The sequence below is a fragment of the Carcharodon carcharias genome, chromosome 14 (assembly GCF_017639515.1).
Source record: "Carcharodon carcharias isolate sCarCar2 chromosome 14, sCarCar2.pri, whole genome shotgun sequence".
In the NCBI taxonomy this organism is placed as follows: domain Eukaryota; kingdom Metazoa; phylum Chordata; class Chondrichthyes; order Lamniformes; family Lamnidae; genus Carcharodon; species Carcharodon carcharias.
This window is the reverse complement of record NC_054480.1, coordinates 136,840,380-136,859,184: the sequence shown is the minus strand read 5'-3', so window position 1 is coordinate 136,859,184 and position 18,805 is coordinate 136,840,380. Positions and strand designations below refer to the sequence as shown.

The 18,805-nt window shown below is 45.4% G+C and overlaps 1 protein-coding gene across 8 annotated transcripts in view; it reads right to left on the bottom strand.

Moving 5' to 3' along the window:
- Window positions 1-18,805, bottom strand: part of LOC121286860 (transducin-like enhancer protein 4) — a 214,085-nt gene that overhangs the window by 186,042 nt on the left and 9,238 nt on the right. For 4 of the 8 annotated variants that reach the window (XM_041204006.1, XM_041204012.1, XM_041204008.1 and 1 more), the window contains exon 3: window positions 8,634-8,709. In XM_041204006.1, coding sequence (XP_041059940.1) covers window positions 8,634-8,709 — 76 coding nt within the window. The remainder of the gene's footprint in view (window positions 1-8,633; window positions 8,710-18,805) is intronic. The other 4 variants (XM_041204007.1, XM_041204013.1, XM_041204010.1 and 1 more) reach the window with 1 other exon arrangement.

The following is an 18,805-nucleotide window of genomic DNA, read 5'->3' as shown; positions in this document are numbered from 1 at the left end:
CATATCTCAAAGCAAATCTACCAGTTAAAGCCACCTGCTAGTGGCTACATTGTCAACAGCCTACCTTACAGCTTTTTCCCTTCGCTGACAGAAGCTTTTCCCACCTCATCTTCTGGAACCTCCTACTCCAGAAGGAAAGTTGCTGGAGCATCTTGGAGGTCTCTGCTGATGAGACACTGCTCCTGCACACTTTAGTGGCCCCGATTTCCATTGAGCGCTGGCTCTAATTTATTTCCCATGCCTACCTCAGAGATTTCTCCACTCATTAGGACCTGATATATCGTCAGTGATGTCCAGGTTACATTGGATTACATCAGTCACCTGTACCTTCACCTTAAATCCATTCAATAAATTCTTAGGCTCAGGCCGACAAGCTGTTTCCCAAGTGCTGCTCCGGGCATCGAGCAGGCTGCAGCCAGGATCTCAAGAGCAGGGTCTTCTTCCCTTCTGAACCACGCTGGCTTCAGATTCTTTCTCCCAAAGAAACTCAATAAAGGGAGTCCACACATCATAAAAATCACACAGCTTGCTGCTTTGGTGCATATGTGATTTTATCTTAAGGGTATAAATAACATAAACTTGTGATTGAAGATCACAGTCAAAAGTGAGATCAAGGGAGGAAGGATTTTGCTGGAATTTAATACTGAAGCTGCTGGAAAATATTAACCAGTTATTCTTTGTTTTAAAGGCAGCAATGGCTCACAGCTGCTCTGTGATAAAACTTTGCCAGGACATGTGTAAAGTGCAGCAGAACAAAGTGCTCTGCCTCTTTTAAGCCCATTTGAAAACTTTTGTTAATTTTCTTTTGTAGCAGGAAAGTCATCCGTTGGCTTCCATTGGAGAATTCGAGCATTGAGAGTGGGGTTGGGGAGGGTTGGTAACCAGGGAAGACGAACCTTGGACAGTGACAAAGCCGATGATCACTGCCTGATGAATGCGCTGCCCGGTGCGGAATTCCAACTTTACAAAGCAGGAAGGTCCCGTGAAAAATGATAAGATTTTAAAAAAAAATTACTTCAGGTGCTGGAAATCTGAAATAAACCGCAGGCAAAATTAAAATGCCCGAGGAAACTCTCAATGCACCGGCAACAGGCACGGAGAGGAAGGTGAGGTTAGGTTTTTGGTTGCTGACTTATCACGAGAACCACCTGAAACGTTCTCTCCATTTCCCCTGCCCACCTTCCTCTCTCCACAGCTGCGATCTGAGACCTCGAGTGTTTCTAAAATCCCTCCTGTTTTATTTCCGGAAGGTTCCACATTGGATGCCCACAGGGAAAGATATTCTTCATTTGCACTTCCATTGTGAATAGTTTGAGCAGGGGAAATCCATTGTATCCCTGCCCCTCCAGTTCTTGTGCTGAGTTAACAGGGTAGAGAGTGAAGGGCTACAATTTCCATCAGTGTTCCTGGGCTATAGAGCAATGGGGAAACAAAATTCTTCGCCAATACTCCTAGAATCATAGAATGATACAGTGCAGTAGGAGGCCATTCCACCCATTATGCATGTGATGGCTCTTTGAAAGAGCTATCCAATTAGGGCCATTCCTCTGTCCTTTCCCCCCAGCCCCACAAATTTTGCCCCTTTGAGTTTTGTCCAATTTCCTTTTGTAAGTAACCAGAGAATATGCTTCCAACACCATTTTGAGTAGCACATTCCAGGTCATAAGAATTTACTAATCATCTTGCCTCCCCTCCCCTGCATGAGTGGCCATTGTATGGGGGCAGCTTTGGTGTGGCTGTGTTAACATCTGCAGTTGAATAGCCTGCTCACATTGATTAGGCTTGTACTTGAAGACTACTTGGGTAAGGTGTAGGAGAGAAACTGGTCCCAGCTGCGGAACCTTTCCCCAGGCTTTGGGAGATGAGGAAGGAGGGGCAGTAAACTGGGGGTCAAATGGCAAATGAGTACACATGGCAAGACACAGCACCAGCAGGTCAATCCTCCAGGGGGAAGTTACCAAGTGGAAGTACTAATTCTAAATGTTCTCCTACTCCCCACCTCGTGCAGTCTCTCTCATATTGCACTGGGTTACTCGTTGGCCAAGGGTTGTACATTGAGAGTGGACACAGAAAGGACATGTTGAAAGGCAACTTTCAGTCCCGTAACTTGTCCAATTATCTTCCCAAGGAACAAGAAACTTGACGGCCACAGAAATCAAATGGAATTTGATACCCAGTATATTTTTAATAATTGGGGGGGGGGGGGGTACATTATGTTTTTTTTATTGCAACCATAGGGGTATTTACCATAGGGTAAATACCTGGGGGTATTTCTTTATGAATAGTCTTCATTAAAGTATTCAAGTCAGTCACACTTCAAAGGGAAAATATGAAAACCAGTCATTTCCTGCTGTTTTTTTTCTGATCTCCATAACTTGGCCTCTTCCCCAGAGGCAGGAACCATGATTTTTACAATCTGCTGAAACTCCTCAGCAATTAGCCTCAGGATAAAGATGGTGACGGCAATAACATTAACAGCAAATTGCATCGATCGAGAGCTTTCGACACAGAATGCACATGCTCAGAGGCTTAAGCAAGGCCAAACATGGCACCAAGTAGTCGTCGAGGATTTAGGTGAGGTGGCTGCAAAGGGCATTCAAGGTTTAGGGAGAGAGGCAGCTCCAGAATGTCCATTGTCATGGGCAGAACAGACGGGGAAGAGAGGGAGGGAGGGAAGCCAAAGCCGGGAGATTGAAGAACACAATCTGTAGCAGCTCGCATGTGTCAGGTCAGGTGAGGGTGCGGAGAGAGGGATTTTTAAAGGAGGTTGACGTGTTCTGGAGCCTATGTGGATAGGGATGATGAATGAGTAGGACATTAAAGGCGAGACAACTGCTCACATAGAAGCCAACGGAGAGCAGGTGGGGGAAAGAGGTATGAATCCTGGCTGATTCGTAATTCTCCCTTGCCCATAGCATCCCAACTGGCTCAGCTTGAGATCAGCTAACTCGGCATAGACTGGGATTCAAAGCCCAAAACCTTCTGGTCTGAATGGATGTTCCTGCAAACTCATTTACCCCTCAACCTTAAGGGAAGCCACCTTTTATTTATGCTAAATGCTGATCGCATCATTGGAAACCAGCTTGGAGAATCTGAAGATGAATTAAGAAGCGCAGTTACAGTGGCGAGACTGCTGAAGCCTCTTAAAGCCTAGATTATCTGTATTTACTTTAACTCCACTCCCTTAAACTGTCAGCCTCAGTATCTCCATAGATGATGTAATACTTTAGCAACAATATTTATGTTACAGAAAAGCACTGAAGCAGTTTAGCAAAATTCTGTGTCACAAGTCGCCCTCTCTGTCCCTCTGTTGTATAATTAGACCTGCGCAGGCTGCACTTACATTGTGACGAATCATGAAACAGAAACATGCCTTTGTTGTAAGCCCTGCTGTAATGTTACACAACAACAGCTGAAGTACATAGTATTTTGCAGGACAGAAACAGGCCATTCAGCAAAACAGGACCATGCTCCACATGAGCCTCCTCCCATCTCACCCGTCCAACATATCCTTCTATTCCTCTTATATTGTTCCAGTGCCTTGCACATGCCCTGGCTCTGCCACCTGTTTTGTAGCTGGCTGCCAGCATCGGAGAGTCCAGCAAGCTTGGTTTGGCTGTGGGGGTGAGGGACTGGTCCTGAAGCCATCTGAAAGCAGCTCATGTGTGAGCCTGAAAACCACCTCCTCCTGGTTTTACTGACGTGAGAAACAAGCCAGGGCACTGCTTTGAAACTGTTTTCTCATTAAGTTAAAGAGCCAATCAGTTAAATGAGGAACTCAACCACAGTCATGAGGTCAGCCTGTCATTATCTTTCTCCTGTGGCAAGAACACTCTGTCCCCTCTTATTTAGGCTTTGCATTATGCCGCTACATATTTTTCACATTAATAATCATTAGTCTGTGTCATTGCTGAGGGCGTGTTATTTCCTGTGGGAATCTCCACCCCTACCCCCATCGTCAAATTGGGAGGGCTGGGTGAGAGTTTAAGTTGAGTGAGAGGGCACAATACTGCCTCTCCAAAACAGCGACTAGAATGCTCCAACCACAAGAATGAGAAACTGAGGGACAAAACAATGTGATGAAAGAACTGGCTGCACCACTAGAGTTCAATTATCCTGCATAAAACCTTGTGGGTAAGTTATCCAGTTAGCCCTGAAATCCTTCCTAACATTTTAAGACCAACTAATATGTTTGAATCCACATACATCCATCTTTTTTCCTACATTACAACACTGACTACACTCCAAAAGTATGTTGTTTCCCCAAACTCCTTTGGGAGGCCCATTGGTTATGAAAGCCACTGGGTAAAAGGGAGGCCATCCCTCTTTAAGGGATGTAGGCTTTTATCAATGTCCAGATCAATAGAAGTCCTTAATAAATCCCAGTAGTATTGCTAACAGTTGGTGATAGGAACATAAGAACAGGAGTAGGCCATTCAGCCCCTTGAGTCTACTATACCATGCAAATAGATTTTGCTAAAACCAATTCAGTTACAGGCAAAACTAGTTACTTCCAACTTCAATTACTATGTACTTTTACTGACCATGTTTCTTATTTTGAAATCTCTCAAATGCACTTCACACAATAGGTGACTTTTTGTAGTGCAATCACAGTTGTTAGGTGCATAAATTAGGCAGCCATTTTGTGTCATCAATGTTCCACAGACGTGGGAGAAGTGACAAGTTAATCTGTTTTTAGGCACTACTTGATCAAGGAAGGAATGCTGGCCAGAACACCGGTTGGTAAACTAAGAAGGTTTATAACACAACATTGAATTATCAAGCACTTATAGTTAACCAGGGCCAGTCAGCAGACATTTGCAGATGGCACGTTGTGTTTGACCAACCTTATAAAATCCTTTTCTCAACTACAGAGGATAAATAAGGTGAAAAATGCAGCAGAGGGGGTTGATATTCTTTTGAAAAAACAGTTGGAAAGTTATTACATAAGACAGTCACGGCAAAGATTGTGCCACCTTGGGCGAAAAGGATTGTGGCCACGTGGACACTCCTCTCAAACTGGAAAGATATGCCGAGGTAGATAGGCCAAGGAGGATAGGCCAAGGAGGATAGGCCAAGGAGGATAGGCCAAGGAGGATAGGCCAAGTGGTATTCCCCAAGGATCTGTCTTGGGCTCACATTTAATTATTTTAATACTTATAAATAACCTGGACTTCGAACTTGAGGAAATAATATTGAAATTGGCAATGGCAGCAAATTAGAGAGCATGGCAAATTATAAGAACCATGTAAAGACAGTGGGAAAGACAGGTAGGTGAGTAAGAAGGGCAGACAGAAGGCAGATACAGTTCAATGTAGAAAACTGTGAAGCAACATATTGTGGAAGTAATAGTCTTAAATGGCAAGAGTTTCAATAGGACAGAGATATGTTGATATGTAATTACACAGGTTATTAAAAGTCAGCAGCAATAGTGGATTTAAACGAGGTAGACTGGACCCATGCTTTTTTAAAAATCTAGACTGACTAAACATTAAACGTCAACTCTTTTCTTCTCCGCCGATGCTGCCAGACCTGCTGAGTTTTTCCAGGTAATTCTGTTTTTGTTTTAAACATTAAAGCAACCCACTCTACCCCATCCATCAGCTTCCTGCAGCCGAAGAAAGTTGAGATTGCTGATTTAAATGCTGGTAACTTAAACATGTGACATACATGCTCAAGTGCGCCTTAATCCTGCCTCCCCCAATGTTTCACACAGGATCCTGTGGCCTCATTGCACACAAACTCCATTTTGCGCTATTGGCCTGCTAGGAACTGGATGGAAACTGCCTAAACGTGATCCCAACGCGAGGCGAGCTGATTCATTTCCCCAGCATCCCACTATTGCTTGCTTCAACCAGTGGAGGAAGACGCATGGGATTGGCAGGGAAGGGGCACAGAGAAAACCCCTTTGCAGACCCAATCTCCCAAAACCTGACTGCCCATTTGACCAGTTTCACCAGCTCTTTGGGGACAACTGTGTGGTAGGAAGGCTGGCAAGATGGCACAGGAAGACATTGCTGCCCTCCAGTCATCTTCCTGTCGCCCTGCTACCTTGCCATCTCAAATATGGTGAATGGTCCTCCTTCCCAGAGCCCAACTAAGTGGCTTAGGGGCCTCTTCCCACCTGTGCTGGCATTTAACTACCTGGGGATTCTGCCAGGTATACCCTGGTGGCATCCTGGTGGTCTTTTCAGGCACTCTTTGGCCCATGGAAAGACCCTCTGGAGGAAAAGGGCCACCTGGGCCCCTTGCAGCAACATGGCCGCTTGTCCTCACCGACCCACCCCCTGTTGTGGCCTGCCTGACTGGCTGTGAGGGTGCACCTCCTTCAATGTGTGCCCTTCCTCAGTTGCAGCACCAGCAATTTGCCTTCCACCTGCCCGGTGGCACTTAACAGGGATGGAACCCACTTAATTTGCTGCCAGTGACACAACGCAGCCATGAATCCCGCTGACTGGCAAAGTGGGGTCATCACCACACAACCCCTCCCACCGCCTGCATCGGTCCCCATATTTCTCTTTGAAGACCCACCATGCATCTCTATGTGCATCGCATTAAACAAAAGTCACAACTAACAAGGGTCCTTTTTTTATTCAGTAGGGGTTACACGGCTTCTGGTGTCACTCAGTCTAGCATCGGAAAGGATACTTCATAGAACGAGGGGTTATTTTTGGCTCTTTTCTTTTAACTGAAGTGGCTCATCTGGCACCCACTGACATCGTTTGGATCCCAAAGAGGAAAAGATTAGACAACTTGAACTAACGCTTCTTTTCTGTCAGAGCTGCAAATGTGCCCAAAGAATGCATTTGCATTGACTCAGAAGCATATGTATCTTTTCTTTCTTGCCAATATCCTCCCCTCCTCTCCTCAAGGCATTGACCCTTTGTTGGGGTCTAATTCAACAGTGCCAGGCCTCCTCCAAGTACCTCATCCAACGTGTGATACTTGGCAGTGGAGTGCTGGCTGGACAGGCTATTCAACAGCTGAGCATCATCTTGTCTTCAGTCAGCAAATGCACACAGAGAGAGAGAGAGACACGCACACACACACACTCACAGAGGCACAGAGAGACGGAGACACAGAGAGAGAGAGACACACACACACACACACACACACAGACACAGAGAGACACACACACAGACAGAGACAGAGAGACACACAGAGAAAGACACACGCACACGCACACACAGAAAGAGATAAACATAGAGACACGCAGTGAGAGAGACACAGAGAAAGGGAGAGACACAGAGAGAGGGATAGACACAGAGAGAGGGAGAGACACAGAGAGAGGGAGAGACACAGAGAGGGAGCGAGAGAGACAGACACAGAGAGAGAGAGGGAGAGACAGACACAGAGAGACAGACAGACACAGAGAGGGAGAGAAAGACACAGAGAGAGAAAGACACAGAGAGAGAGAGACACACACGGAGAGAGAGAGAGAGACACGGAGAGAGAGAGAGAGAGACACGGAGAGAGAGAGAGAGAGACACGGAGAGAGAGAGAGACAGACAGACACACACACACACACACACACACACACACACACACACACAGACACACAGAGAGAGAGAGAGATAGACACAGAGAGAGAGATAGACACACAGAGACAGACACAGAGAGAGAGGGAGAGATAGACACAGAGAGAGAGAGAGAGACAGAGACAGACAGACACACAGAGAGAGAGAGAGACAGACAGACAGAGAGGGAGAGAGACAGACAGACAGAGAGGGAGAGAGACAGAGACAGACAGACACAGAGAGAGAGGGAGACAGACAGAGAGGGAGAGAGACAGAGAGAGACAGACAGACACAGAGAGAGAGACAGAGGTAGAGGCAGGAGGAGTGGGACACACGTGCACAAGAATGCTTTTCCACCTCCTATGGGGTGCACTGACCAATTATAATGCTCAGCCATCACCCTGCATAGTGTGAACACCATGGAAACAGGCCATCGGGCTCAAATAGTCCATGCCGGTGTTTATGTTCCACACAAGCCTTCTCCCACCCCCTTCATCTAACTCTATCAACATATCATTCTATTCCTTTGTCCTTTATGTGATGATCTAGCTTCCCCTTAAATACATCTACGCTGTTCGCCTTGACTCCTGCCGTGTGCCAGTGAGTTCCACATCCTCACCACCCCGACTGAGAACAATTAATTCAAGACAAGTCAGAGATGCAATCGAAGATCTTCCTGGTTTTCTGATAAGACTCACTGATGGCTCAGTTAATAATGAAACTGTTCAATTCACTAATGTAACCACTAAAATTAAAACTATATTTTAAAAAAATCCATTTGAAGGAAATATACATTTAGGTTCACCTCAGGCAAATTGAAATCCTTGAGGGGAGTTTTCTCCAGATTTCAGATATATACACTGTTAAAACCAGTGCCCTGCTTCAGTCGGGTAATTTAACACCTCCCAGTGAATGAAGTGGCTCGGGGCAGTCACTCATATAAACCCTGGATGACCCTGGCTGAATGTACTCTCTAGGGGGCTGTAACTATAAGCAGGGCCACAGACAGCAGTGGGATTCCCTCACGAAAGCCACTACACAGGGAGCAGTTACATTAAACAGGCATTTTTCACACTGTATTTGAGAAACCATAATGGATATTATTGGCATACATACTTGAGTACATACCATGACGTAATGCCGTTGCATTTCTGTCTTTTCACTTGCCAGCTTCTCACATTCCAGCTTCAGGCTGTAATAAAACAGAGAACAGCTTTAATACCCTTACGTGAAATCTTGAGAGAAGTACGAGGGAGAAAAATGACAGCCTTTCCAATAACACCACTGTTCAACACAATGCACTGAAGCAACCAGAGTTGACCCCCCCCCCCGCCTCACCCACACACACAATTGTACATCCCCCTGTGGCATTTGCTCAGAGAAACCTGAGGGTATGATGCTTTACAACATCAATGAAGTGTGACAGGTTAGTGTGACCGGAAAAGTGTTACGGGCGTTAGCTCACCGGGAGAATGACCAGTCGGCGAGAGCAGCCATTGGGCTACAAGCAAAGCCATGGGTAACTGGTAACCCTCTTGCCTCTGAGCCAGAACATTGTGGGTTCAAGTCCCACTTAAACAAAAAAGAAAATCTAGGCTGGCACAGAGCGCGATGAGGCAGTGCCGCACGGTGCAAAATGTTGAATATCAGATGAGATGTTAGACCAAGGTCCCATCCGCTCTCTCAAGTGGGTGTAAAAGATCCCATGAAATGATTTTGAAAAAAAGCAGGGGAGTTCTCCCTGGTGTCCTGGCCAATATTCATCCCTCGACCAATACCACTAAAACAACCTATCCGCCCATTATCACATAGTTGTTTGTGGGAGCTTGCTGTGTGCGAGTTCACTGCTGCATTTCCTACATTGCAACAGTGACTACACTTCAAAAGTACTTCATTGGCTGCAAAGCACTTTGGAACGTCCTGAGGTTGTGTGAGCAGCATTACATAAATGCAAATCTTTTGCTTTTGAATGGAAAAGAGAAGTAGAAAAGTCATTTGATTTGAATAGTATATCACCCAAGCATGGAGGAAAGTGATTGGGCATCATTTACAAATTTCTGTCTCAGGGTCTTAGAATGACATGGCTTCAGCAGCATATAACTGTAAGAGGAACTCCAAAAGTAAATTCCAATCTCATAACTCACTGCAGACAGCGTACAAAATAAATAACATCAGTTTTCCCATAGTGATACAGTGAAGGTGATGAGTGAGACTGAGATAACGCAACTGAGGGAACAGGCAATAAAACGGCCATGGTCAGTCTAAGTACATTGCATCATATGACAGGTACTATAATAAATTATATTACATAGCATCCTTAGCAAGTGTCAAGACACTTCACATTGTAGATAGCAGAATGGTTGTCAAGGCACTGAGGGTTAGATTGGGAGACCATAAGACATAGGAGCAGAAGTTGGGCCATTCGTCCCATAGACTCTGCTCCGCCATTCAATCACGACTGATAAGTTTCTCAACCCCATTCTCCCGCCCTCTCCCTGTAACCTTTGATCCCCTTACCAATCAAAAACCTATCTATCTTGGTCTTAAATACACTCAATGACCTGGCCTCCACAGCCTTCTGTGGCAATGAATTCCATAGATTCACCACTCTCTGCCTAAAGAAGTTTCTCCTCAGCTCTGTTCTAAAAGGTCTTCCCTTTACTCTGAGGCTGTGCCCTCGGGTCCTAGTCTCTCCTACTAATGGAAACATCTTCCCCACGTCCACTCTATCCAGGCCTTTCAGTATTCTGTAAGTTTCAATCAGATCCCCCCTCACCCTTCTAAACTCCATTGAGTATAGACCCAGAGTCCTCAAACATTCCTCATATGTTAAGCATTTCATTCCTGGGATCGTTCTCGTGAACCTCCTCTGGACCCTCTCCAGGGCCAGAACATCCTTCCTGAGGTACGGGGCCCAAAATTGCTCACAATATTCTAAATGTGGTCTGACCAGAGCATTATAAAGCCTCAGCAGCAAATCCCTGCTTTTATATTCTAGTCCTCTCGAAATAAATGCCAACATTGCATTTGCCTTCCTAACTACTGACTCAACCTGCAAGTTAACCTTAAGAGAATCCTGGACTAGGACTCCCAAGTCCCTTTGCACTCCAGATTTCTGAATTCTCTCCTCATTTAGAAGATAGTCTATGCCTCTATTCTTCCTACCAAAGTGCATGACCTCACACTTCCCCATGTTGTATTCCATCTGCCACTTCTTTGCCCATTCTCCTAACCTGTCCAAATCCTTCTGCAGCCTCCCTGCTTCCCCTATACTACCTGTCCCTCCACCTATCTTTGTATCATCTGCAAACTTAGCCAGGGTGCCCTCAGTTCCTTCATCTAGATCATTAATGTATAAAATGAAAAGTTGTGGTCGCAACACTGACCCCTGCAGAACTCCACTAGTCACTGGCTGCCATCCTGAGAATGTGCTGCTTGGTCAAAAATCTGCAATATCAAGTAGGTTTTTAAAATCGGCAGATATTGAAAGGTTTAGGGAGGGAGTTTCAGAGACTTCAAGTGACCAACGAGGTAAAGTGTGAATACATGAGAGTAGAGTCAGGAGGACCATGGGCGTAGCAGGTGGATATAAAGCCAAAGGGTCTTTTACAAATAGGGTGAGAGGTGGCAGTGGATACATACAGGATAGTATGGATAAAAGCTCAGCAGTGAAGGAGACAGGGAGCATTGCAGCGGTCAATATAAAGCAGTCTTAGGCTGTGGAAAGGAAACTAATCTGGGTTAAGCAGGAAGCCAAAGTTCTGTGAGATAAGGTTCAGCCCATGCAAGTGTGCTGGCAGAACGGAATGGAGCAAGGGTGTGGAATTGATGTCGGGACCAATAAAAGCACCTAGAGTCTTTTTAGTGCTGAATTTGAGGAAATTGTGACTCGTTCATAACAATGTCAAATGGGCGGTCTGACAAAATAGAAGGGGTTATGAAGAGAGGTCGTATGGTGGTTGTTATGCTACATAAAGGAAGCAGATTCAATATCTGTGGCACAGTAGGATATTAATAGAGTTTTATGGGGAAGGGACAGACAACCAACTAATAAATCAACAATTCAGTATTCATCAGAGATTGCAAGGCTGTGCTGCTCATGAGGAGTCATCAGGTGTGAGCGCAATTCTGGGTCCCTGGAATACCAGTCCAGTGACAATATCACTATGCCTTCATACTGCAGCCATGTGATAATGTGATTTAGGAAGAAATTCCCGGAGGAATCAAAAGCTGGGTAGATGACATGTTTTCTCCTTTAAGACACTCAAAGCTTTTGGTCAGCAGCCTTTTTTTTATTCTTTCATGGATTTGGGTATCACTGGCTAGGCCAGCGTTTATTGTCCTGTTCAGAGGGCAGTGCCTGAAGTCACATGTAGGCCAGACCAGGTAAGGACAGCAGATTTCCTTCTCTAAAGGACATTAGGTGGGTGACACTTGGCATTGGTTTCATGGTTATCATCAGGCTTTTAATTGCAGCTTTTTATTGAATTCAAATATCACCATCTGCCATGGTGAGATTCGAACCCCGGTCCCAAGAGCATTACCCTGGGTCTCCAGAACATTAGTCCAATGACAATACCACTATGCCACCACCTCTCTTATGTGGCTTGGTGTTCTATTATGTTTTAATAATGCTCGTTGAAGCACCTTGGAACATTACATTTATATAGCATCTTTGCCATAATAAACGATTTTGTTGTTGCTGTTGAAAGACAGTACAATACATTTCAGACTGGATTGGATCTCTGGGTTCTGGCAAAGGGACCATGCCCAAAAACGTTAACCCACTTTTTAATCTTTTCAGATGCTGACAGATTTCTGGAGGGGGTTTCTTCTAACCCTAACCCTAACCCAGACAAATCTACCCAGAGCCGCACTACAGGAAGCAGTAACCTTTGTGTTGCAAATCTGTCCACCCGGTTCCTCCCCCAGCACTCCAGAACAACTGAAACCCATGGCTTTGGGCCAGTTAAATGTCACACCTCATTATCAACTTTTTACAGCCCAAAAATAGCCACAAGTCAACAATGTCTCAGATCACTTAACAAACAGCTCAGCTCAGCTAAGGCCTCTTTCTCGACCCAATAGCCTTGGGCTCTAAAACAGCAATTGACCATGTGCATTTTTAAAAGGAGCATGATCATTAGGAATTTATAGCTTGCAGGCTAGAATTCTTGCATATTCAGGTCAATTGTGTTGGGTAGGAGTGTCCACAGTATTATCAGCTATCTGAGTTTCAGCAAACCAATGATAAATGTGTGGGTTTACAGTGGGATTAATGCTACCATTTTAAATACATTTTTAAAGGAGATTTCTTTGGCCAATTTCATAGAATTTTTCTTCCCTTCCTATTTATCTGGTTGGCTTGATGACCTCTACAATTAGAAGTGTGGGTACATCGTGCCTTCCTCCCTGCCCCGACCATTGCAAGTGCCACCTATAGCCAGACACTGGAACTACAGGGACTTCCTAAGTACAATTCTGCCCTCTGATAAAAGCAAAAAACTGCGGATGCTGGAAATCCAAAACAAAAATAAAAATATCTGGAAAAACTCAGCAGGTCTGGCAGCATCTGCGGAGAGGAGCACAGTTAACGTTTCAAGTCCGTATGACTCTTCAACAGAACTAAGTAAAAATAGAAAAGAGGTGAAACTCCCTCTGATACTCTCTTTGAAGAAGAGTCCTCTTCTCTGATGAAGAGTCATACGGACTCGAAACGTTAACTCTGTCTTTCTCTCCACAGAAGCTGTCAGACCTGCTGAGTTTTCCCAGCATTTTTTGTTTTTGTTTCAGATTTCCAGCATCCGCAGTATTTTGCCTTTATCCTTTCTCTTTGCTCGGAGATGCCTCTGTGTCCACTCTACATCTTTCCATACCACATGGCTAAGACACTGGCTAAAGGCTTAAACACATGCCTCCCCCATTGTGATTATCACACTTGCACAGAGCATTATCCTATTTAACTGTGGCTGGTTTTTATAGTTTGCTTTAGATACTGCATTTAAATTCTTCATGTCATCGGGATTTCTTAAAGCACGTTTCACCCAATTAATTACATTTTTTTTGAAAAGTGCAGTCACTGTTGTTATGTGGGTAAACACACATTGGTTTTCATTAAAAAATATCAAAATTTTGATTTGACCACTTGGATTTACCTAGCACCTTTAACGAAGTGAGCACAGTCCAAGGCACTTTGCAGGTGCACTGTCACAACAGCAACATCAAACAAAAGATTTGACACCATTGACACCAGGCCATATAAGAAGATATTAAGTCAGACAGAGGTAGGTTTTAAGGTGCATCTTCAACAAGGCGAGAGAGGTTTAGAGGCGCAGAGGTAATTGCAGCCCTTGGGGCCTGGCCACAACTGCAATGGTGCAGCGATGAAAATCAGATATGTATAGAGGCCAGAATTGGAGAGCACAGGAAGTCTTTGGTGGGGTGATGCAGGGTTAGAGATGGGTTATAGACATAGGGAGAAGTGAGGCCAATGGAGGGATATGAAAACAAGAATAAGGATTTTAAAATTGAGGCATTGCCGGTCGGAGAACCAACGTAGCTCAGTGAGGACAGGGGGGATGGGCGAATATGGCTTGGAGTGAGTTAGGATACAGGAGGCAGAGTTTTGGATGAGCTCAAGTTATGGGGATGTAGGGGAGAAATGGGAGGCCAGGCAGGACAGCATTAGAGTAGTCAAGTACAGAGGTAACAAATCATCGGACGAAAGCTTCAGCAGCAGATGAGCTGAGACAGGTTCAGAGATGGGCGATGTTATGGAAATGGTTTTAGATATGGGGCACATATGTAGCCAGAAGCTATTCTCAGCATCATATAGGTTGCGAGTGGCCCAGTTCAGCCTCAGACAAGGGAGATTGGGGATGGATGCGTGTTTAAACCATGCATTTTTGAAGGGAATTAGGGGATTCTGAATTTCCACAACCAAGAAGTAGACCCACAAGAGCTGCTAAGGTTAAATCTGAAACTTGTATAAATTATTACATGGAAACAAACATAAAGCTAGAACTGACCTACATAATCATCTACAATTTACTGTCAGCAGGCTCTGTGGCTGAACTCACTTAGCCAAGTAATTCTAGATTTTACTAAACTTTTCTTTAAAGAAATACACATGAATAAAACCAGATGCCTAATAATGTAGCTCCAGCTGCAGCCAGTTCATGAAACCTGGCTACCAATGCTACATAATTGGGTTAGGTGTAAATTGAAAGACCAAGGTCTTACCAACTTTGTATCTTAATCCTAGTCCCGTGTGCTGTCTACATTTTATTATCTCTATAATCACTGATCCTCAGAGCGTTCCTGTCTAACTTTTGAGTAATCCACCCTATACATTCCTTTAAACCCTGCATCCACACAAGGCTGACTCATTTTTAACTCTAATAAGCTGCCACGTTTCCTACATTATAACAGTGACGATATGCTTCAAAAGTATGTCATGGAACATTAAGTGCTTAGGGAACTACAGGAGGTTGGTCAGAGGCGTTTCCTAAACCCATGTTCTTCCCTAGGGCCCGAAAACTGGAAGGTGCCTCACCTCCCTTTCTTCCAACAAGCCACAGGCTTTTATAAGCCAACCTGGGCATGATTTAGCCTTTATTTCCTGATTTCAGGAAATAATTTCCCCAGTCTTCCATCCCACACTTGCCTGTGGCCCTACCTTCCGTATTGTTGTAGCTTCATGACACCCTGGCAAATCTCAGCATCCAACAAGGAGAGGAAATATTGTCCTCAAATTATTAGGAAATGTCCTATCAGTGGGAAAGGTTCCACAGGCCTCAGGATGGGGCTAGCCTAATAGACAGGATGATATTTTCTGGCCCTATCATCTGCAATTGGATCTATGCCCTTCGTCTGATTTCTCAATAATAATGTAAGTTCATACAGTGAGATAATTAACAGATTGTTTGGTATGATTAGTCAGCAACTTCATTCTTGTTCTATCAATTGACTATCAGGAATTAGAAGATGAATTCAATGGATCTTGTTTCCCCCAAGAAATTCTTGTTTCTAATAATTTAAGGGTTGATAACAGTATCAACAGAGCCACACACCATCCTGACTTAGAAATATATCGCTGTTCCTTCACTCTTGCTGGATCAAAACCTTGGAACTCCCTCCCTAACAGCGCTGTGGGTGTATCTACACCACATGGATTACAGCGATTCCAGAAGGCAGCTCACCATCACCTTCTCAAGGGCAACTAGGGATGGGCAATAAATGCTGGCCCAGCCAGCGACGCCCACATCCTACGAATGAATAAAAAAAAATTCCATTTTAGTTACAACACTGTCTCAAAGCACGCAAGAGTAACCAATAGCTTCATAACTCTTAGTGACCTATGTGCTCTTCCATATGCTGCTAAATACATTGAAAAAGTAGAATGCTGGCAATCGTTCTTAAAAGGCTGAAAGGCTCTCAGGCAAAGCCACTCGTTTTCGGCTGAAGGAGGTTGGAGCTCTGCAATACTCCGAGCCATACAATGGCTTTATGACCACAGAGAGGCTCAGGTCAGACGCTTACCCATAAGGGGGAAAGGATAAACTAGAGGACGAGTCATGCCACTATGTTGTCAATATTCCACCTCCTAACAACTGGTTCATAAGCAGCATTAGCAGAAACAAGATCCCTGTAGCATGGTTGTTGGAGAAGAGGGAGCAGATAATTGGTGGGAGAGGTCCCGTAAAGTGGTAAGAGGAGAAAATAACAAAGATCTGTTTCCCCAAATTGTTCAGTTGGAAAGTCCAGTGCATAGCTGAGCAATGCAGACCAGAAGGTTCTATGTTCAATTCACAGGCCGGAATTTTCTGGCCCGGTTGGTGTTGGGTGTCATGACGGTTGGGGGGGGGGGGGGGGGGTACAATGTGGCAAGGTGGCCAAAAATCGGTTTCATGCCATTGTGAAACCAGTTGTGACTGCCCGCTTCAGACGCCGATAGCAGGCCGCGTTTTCCACAGCCGCACAGCAAGAATCTAGTTTCAATACTCTAACATCTCATTATAAGTCCTGCTCACCGAAATCACCCCCCAACCCCACGCTGGATCATCCAGGCACTGTGTGACTGCACGCTGACGTGTTTCACAACTGTACATAAGAGACGTGCACCTCGGGATTTCGAGGTTTGTTTGCCTACCTTGCTTCGAGCAGCACTCGCAGTCATCAGCGCCAGGCTTCACAGACAGCACCACATCACTTTTAGGGGGGGGCTCATGGGCAAGTCTCTACCAACCAGACCAGCCGTAAGGCGGGGGTAGCTTTTCAATGGCTGCAGGGACAGGGTTTGCTTGGGGAAGGGAGAAAAGTGGCCTCAGGCAAGGGAAGAGGCTGCAGGGCGAGGGCTGTACTGGGGAAGGGGAGTATCCCAGGGTGTGTGTGGGGGACACATGTTGTTCTGTGTAAGTGGCCTCAAGATGGTGAGGGCTGAGGAGGCAGTCTCCAGTGGAGATGAGGCCAGATGGAGATGTGAGGGTGTGTGTGAGAGAGTGAGTGGTGATGTCCCTTGAGCTGGCAGTGAGTGAGATGCCATTGAATGTGTGATGGCCTCGTGAGTTTAGAGTGATAAGGTGATTGCTTTACTCTGGCAGCTCGGATGAGATCATCCATCCATTTTCTGCACTGGAGGGCCGACCTCTTGTGTGCAGCGTTGGCACTGACCAACTCGGCCACCGCCTCCAAAGCCGGAGTGGTGAGACCGATGGGCCTCCTGTGGCCAGAGCAGGGTCGGAGGACATGGCAGGGGACCTCAAGTCATCCCAGGGATGTGTCACTGAATCGGGTGGGGGGTTTGGGAGGTGGGGGGGAGGTGCTGCACTCTTCTTGTCTTTTGGGGCCATGTCTTCACTAGAGCAAGTATTGAAAGGAGGGAACGCGGCGGCAGGTTAAATATGGTGCCCTGCGTGAGGAAGCGGTGAGGTAACGGCGCGGTGGGCAAATCAGAAACTACCCGCCGGCGAAATGGCACGTTTCCTGTGGCTGCATAATTAATAAGGCAGGAATGGATGATATGGAGCGCAAACCCGCCACTGTGGCCGGCGGGCAGAAGGACTTCTTCCCGCCCGCTACTGCCCTTTGTGCGAATCTGGGACGATTCCACTACAGTCTTGTGGCAGTGTTACAGGACATTACCAGCAGCGTCAACACTCTCATAAATAAATGCTGGGGGTGGGGGGGGGGGGGTTGCCATTTCAGTTTGCAATCCAGTGACTATTGCGGGAACGTGAGCAATGATCACAGGATGCCCCCAACAACTCTGATTGTTTAGATTCACAGCTGAAGGGTAAATATTTGACCTGTTGCACCTTTAACTTCAGGGAAGACTAACATCCTGGGGAGAGGAAGAACGAGAGGAGAAGTGACAATATGGATGGAGGAAACTTGATCTAAAGAATATGATCTAAAGAAACTCACCTACAATGATATTGTTTGGAAAACAATGCATTGCTTTGAGAGAACAGGTACCTTTAAAATGTTTACTCTAACCTGCGATTTGAGACTGGTGCATAGTGCACGATCAGACAATATAACTTTACAGCGCTTCAACCATTGCTTAAAAGTGTCTCCCACCATCCCCTCCCTCAAAACTAGCTGGGAACTGATTAGCACCCCCCACCCCACCCAACCTTAACTGCATTCGCTGGCATTCCCTCAGTAATCTGGACTGCTGAGCATTCACTGGCAATGCTTCCTAAAGAGCCAAAGCTGTTAACACAGGGCATATGTCACTTCCTGCTGCTTGAGATTAAAGCAGAAAACATCTGCTGGGGCAAATGTTCAGCATCTTTAGTTCTGACACTCATACTTGGCTTTTTATTACTCTGCCAAATCAGTGCAATTTTCATCCTATTTTTCTCAAGACAAGTTGAACATACTTAGAAAATAAACCTAATTAGTGTGCTTTGGACAATATGGTGAATTCTCTCTCTCTCTCTCTCTTGCTCTCTCACACATACCCGGCTGTCTCTTTATCATTGGACTAGGTCATAAATAACCTGTCAACACACAGAGTGCTTTGAGAATGCATGGCACCGCTTATTTCCGTTCTAACTGAACATGAAACTTTAATGTCCTCTTGCACTCTGCATTCTCAGTTCCCTTTTGCACACACTGGAGGCTTATTGCAAACATCCCCTGCCCAGATCGTGTTGAGCTGGGTTGGGAAGTGATGTGTAATTCAGTTTTCACTAGCACTAAACATATTACATCCAGCTTGCCTTCCAAATGGGCTCCTCACCTCCCACTACTGAGTGCGATGGGGTACAGTTAGGTGGGCA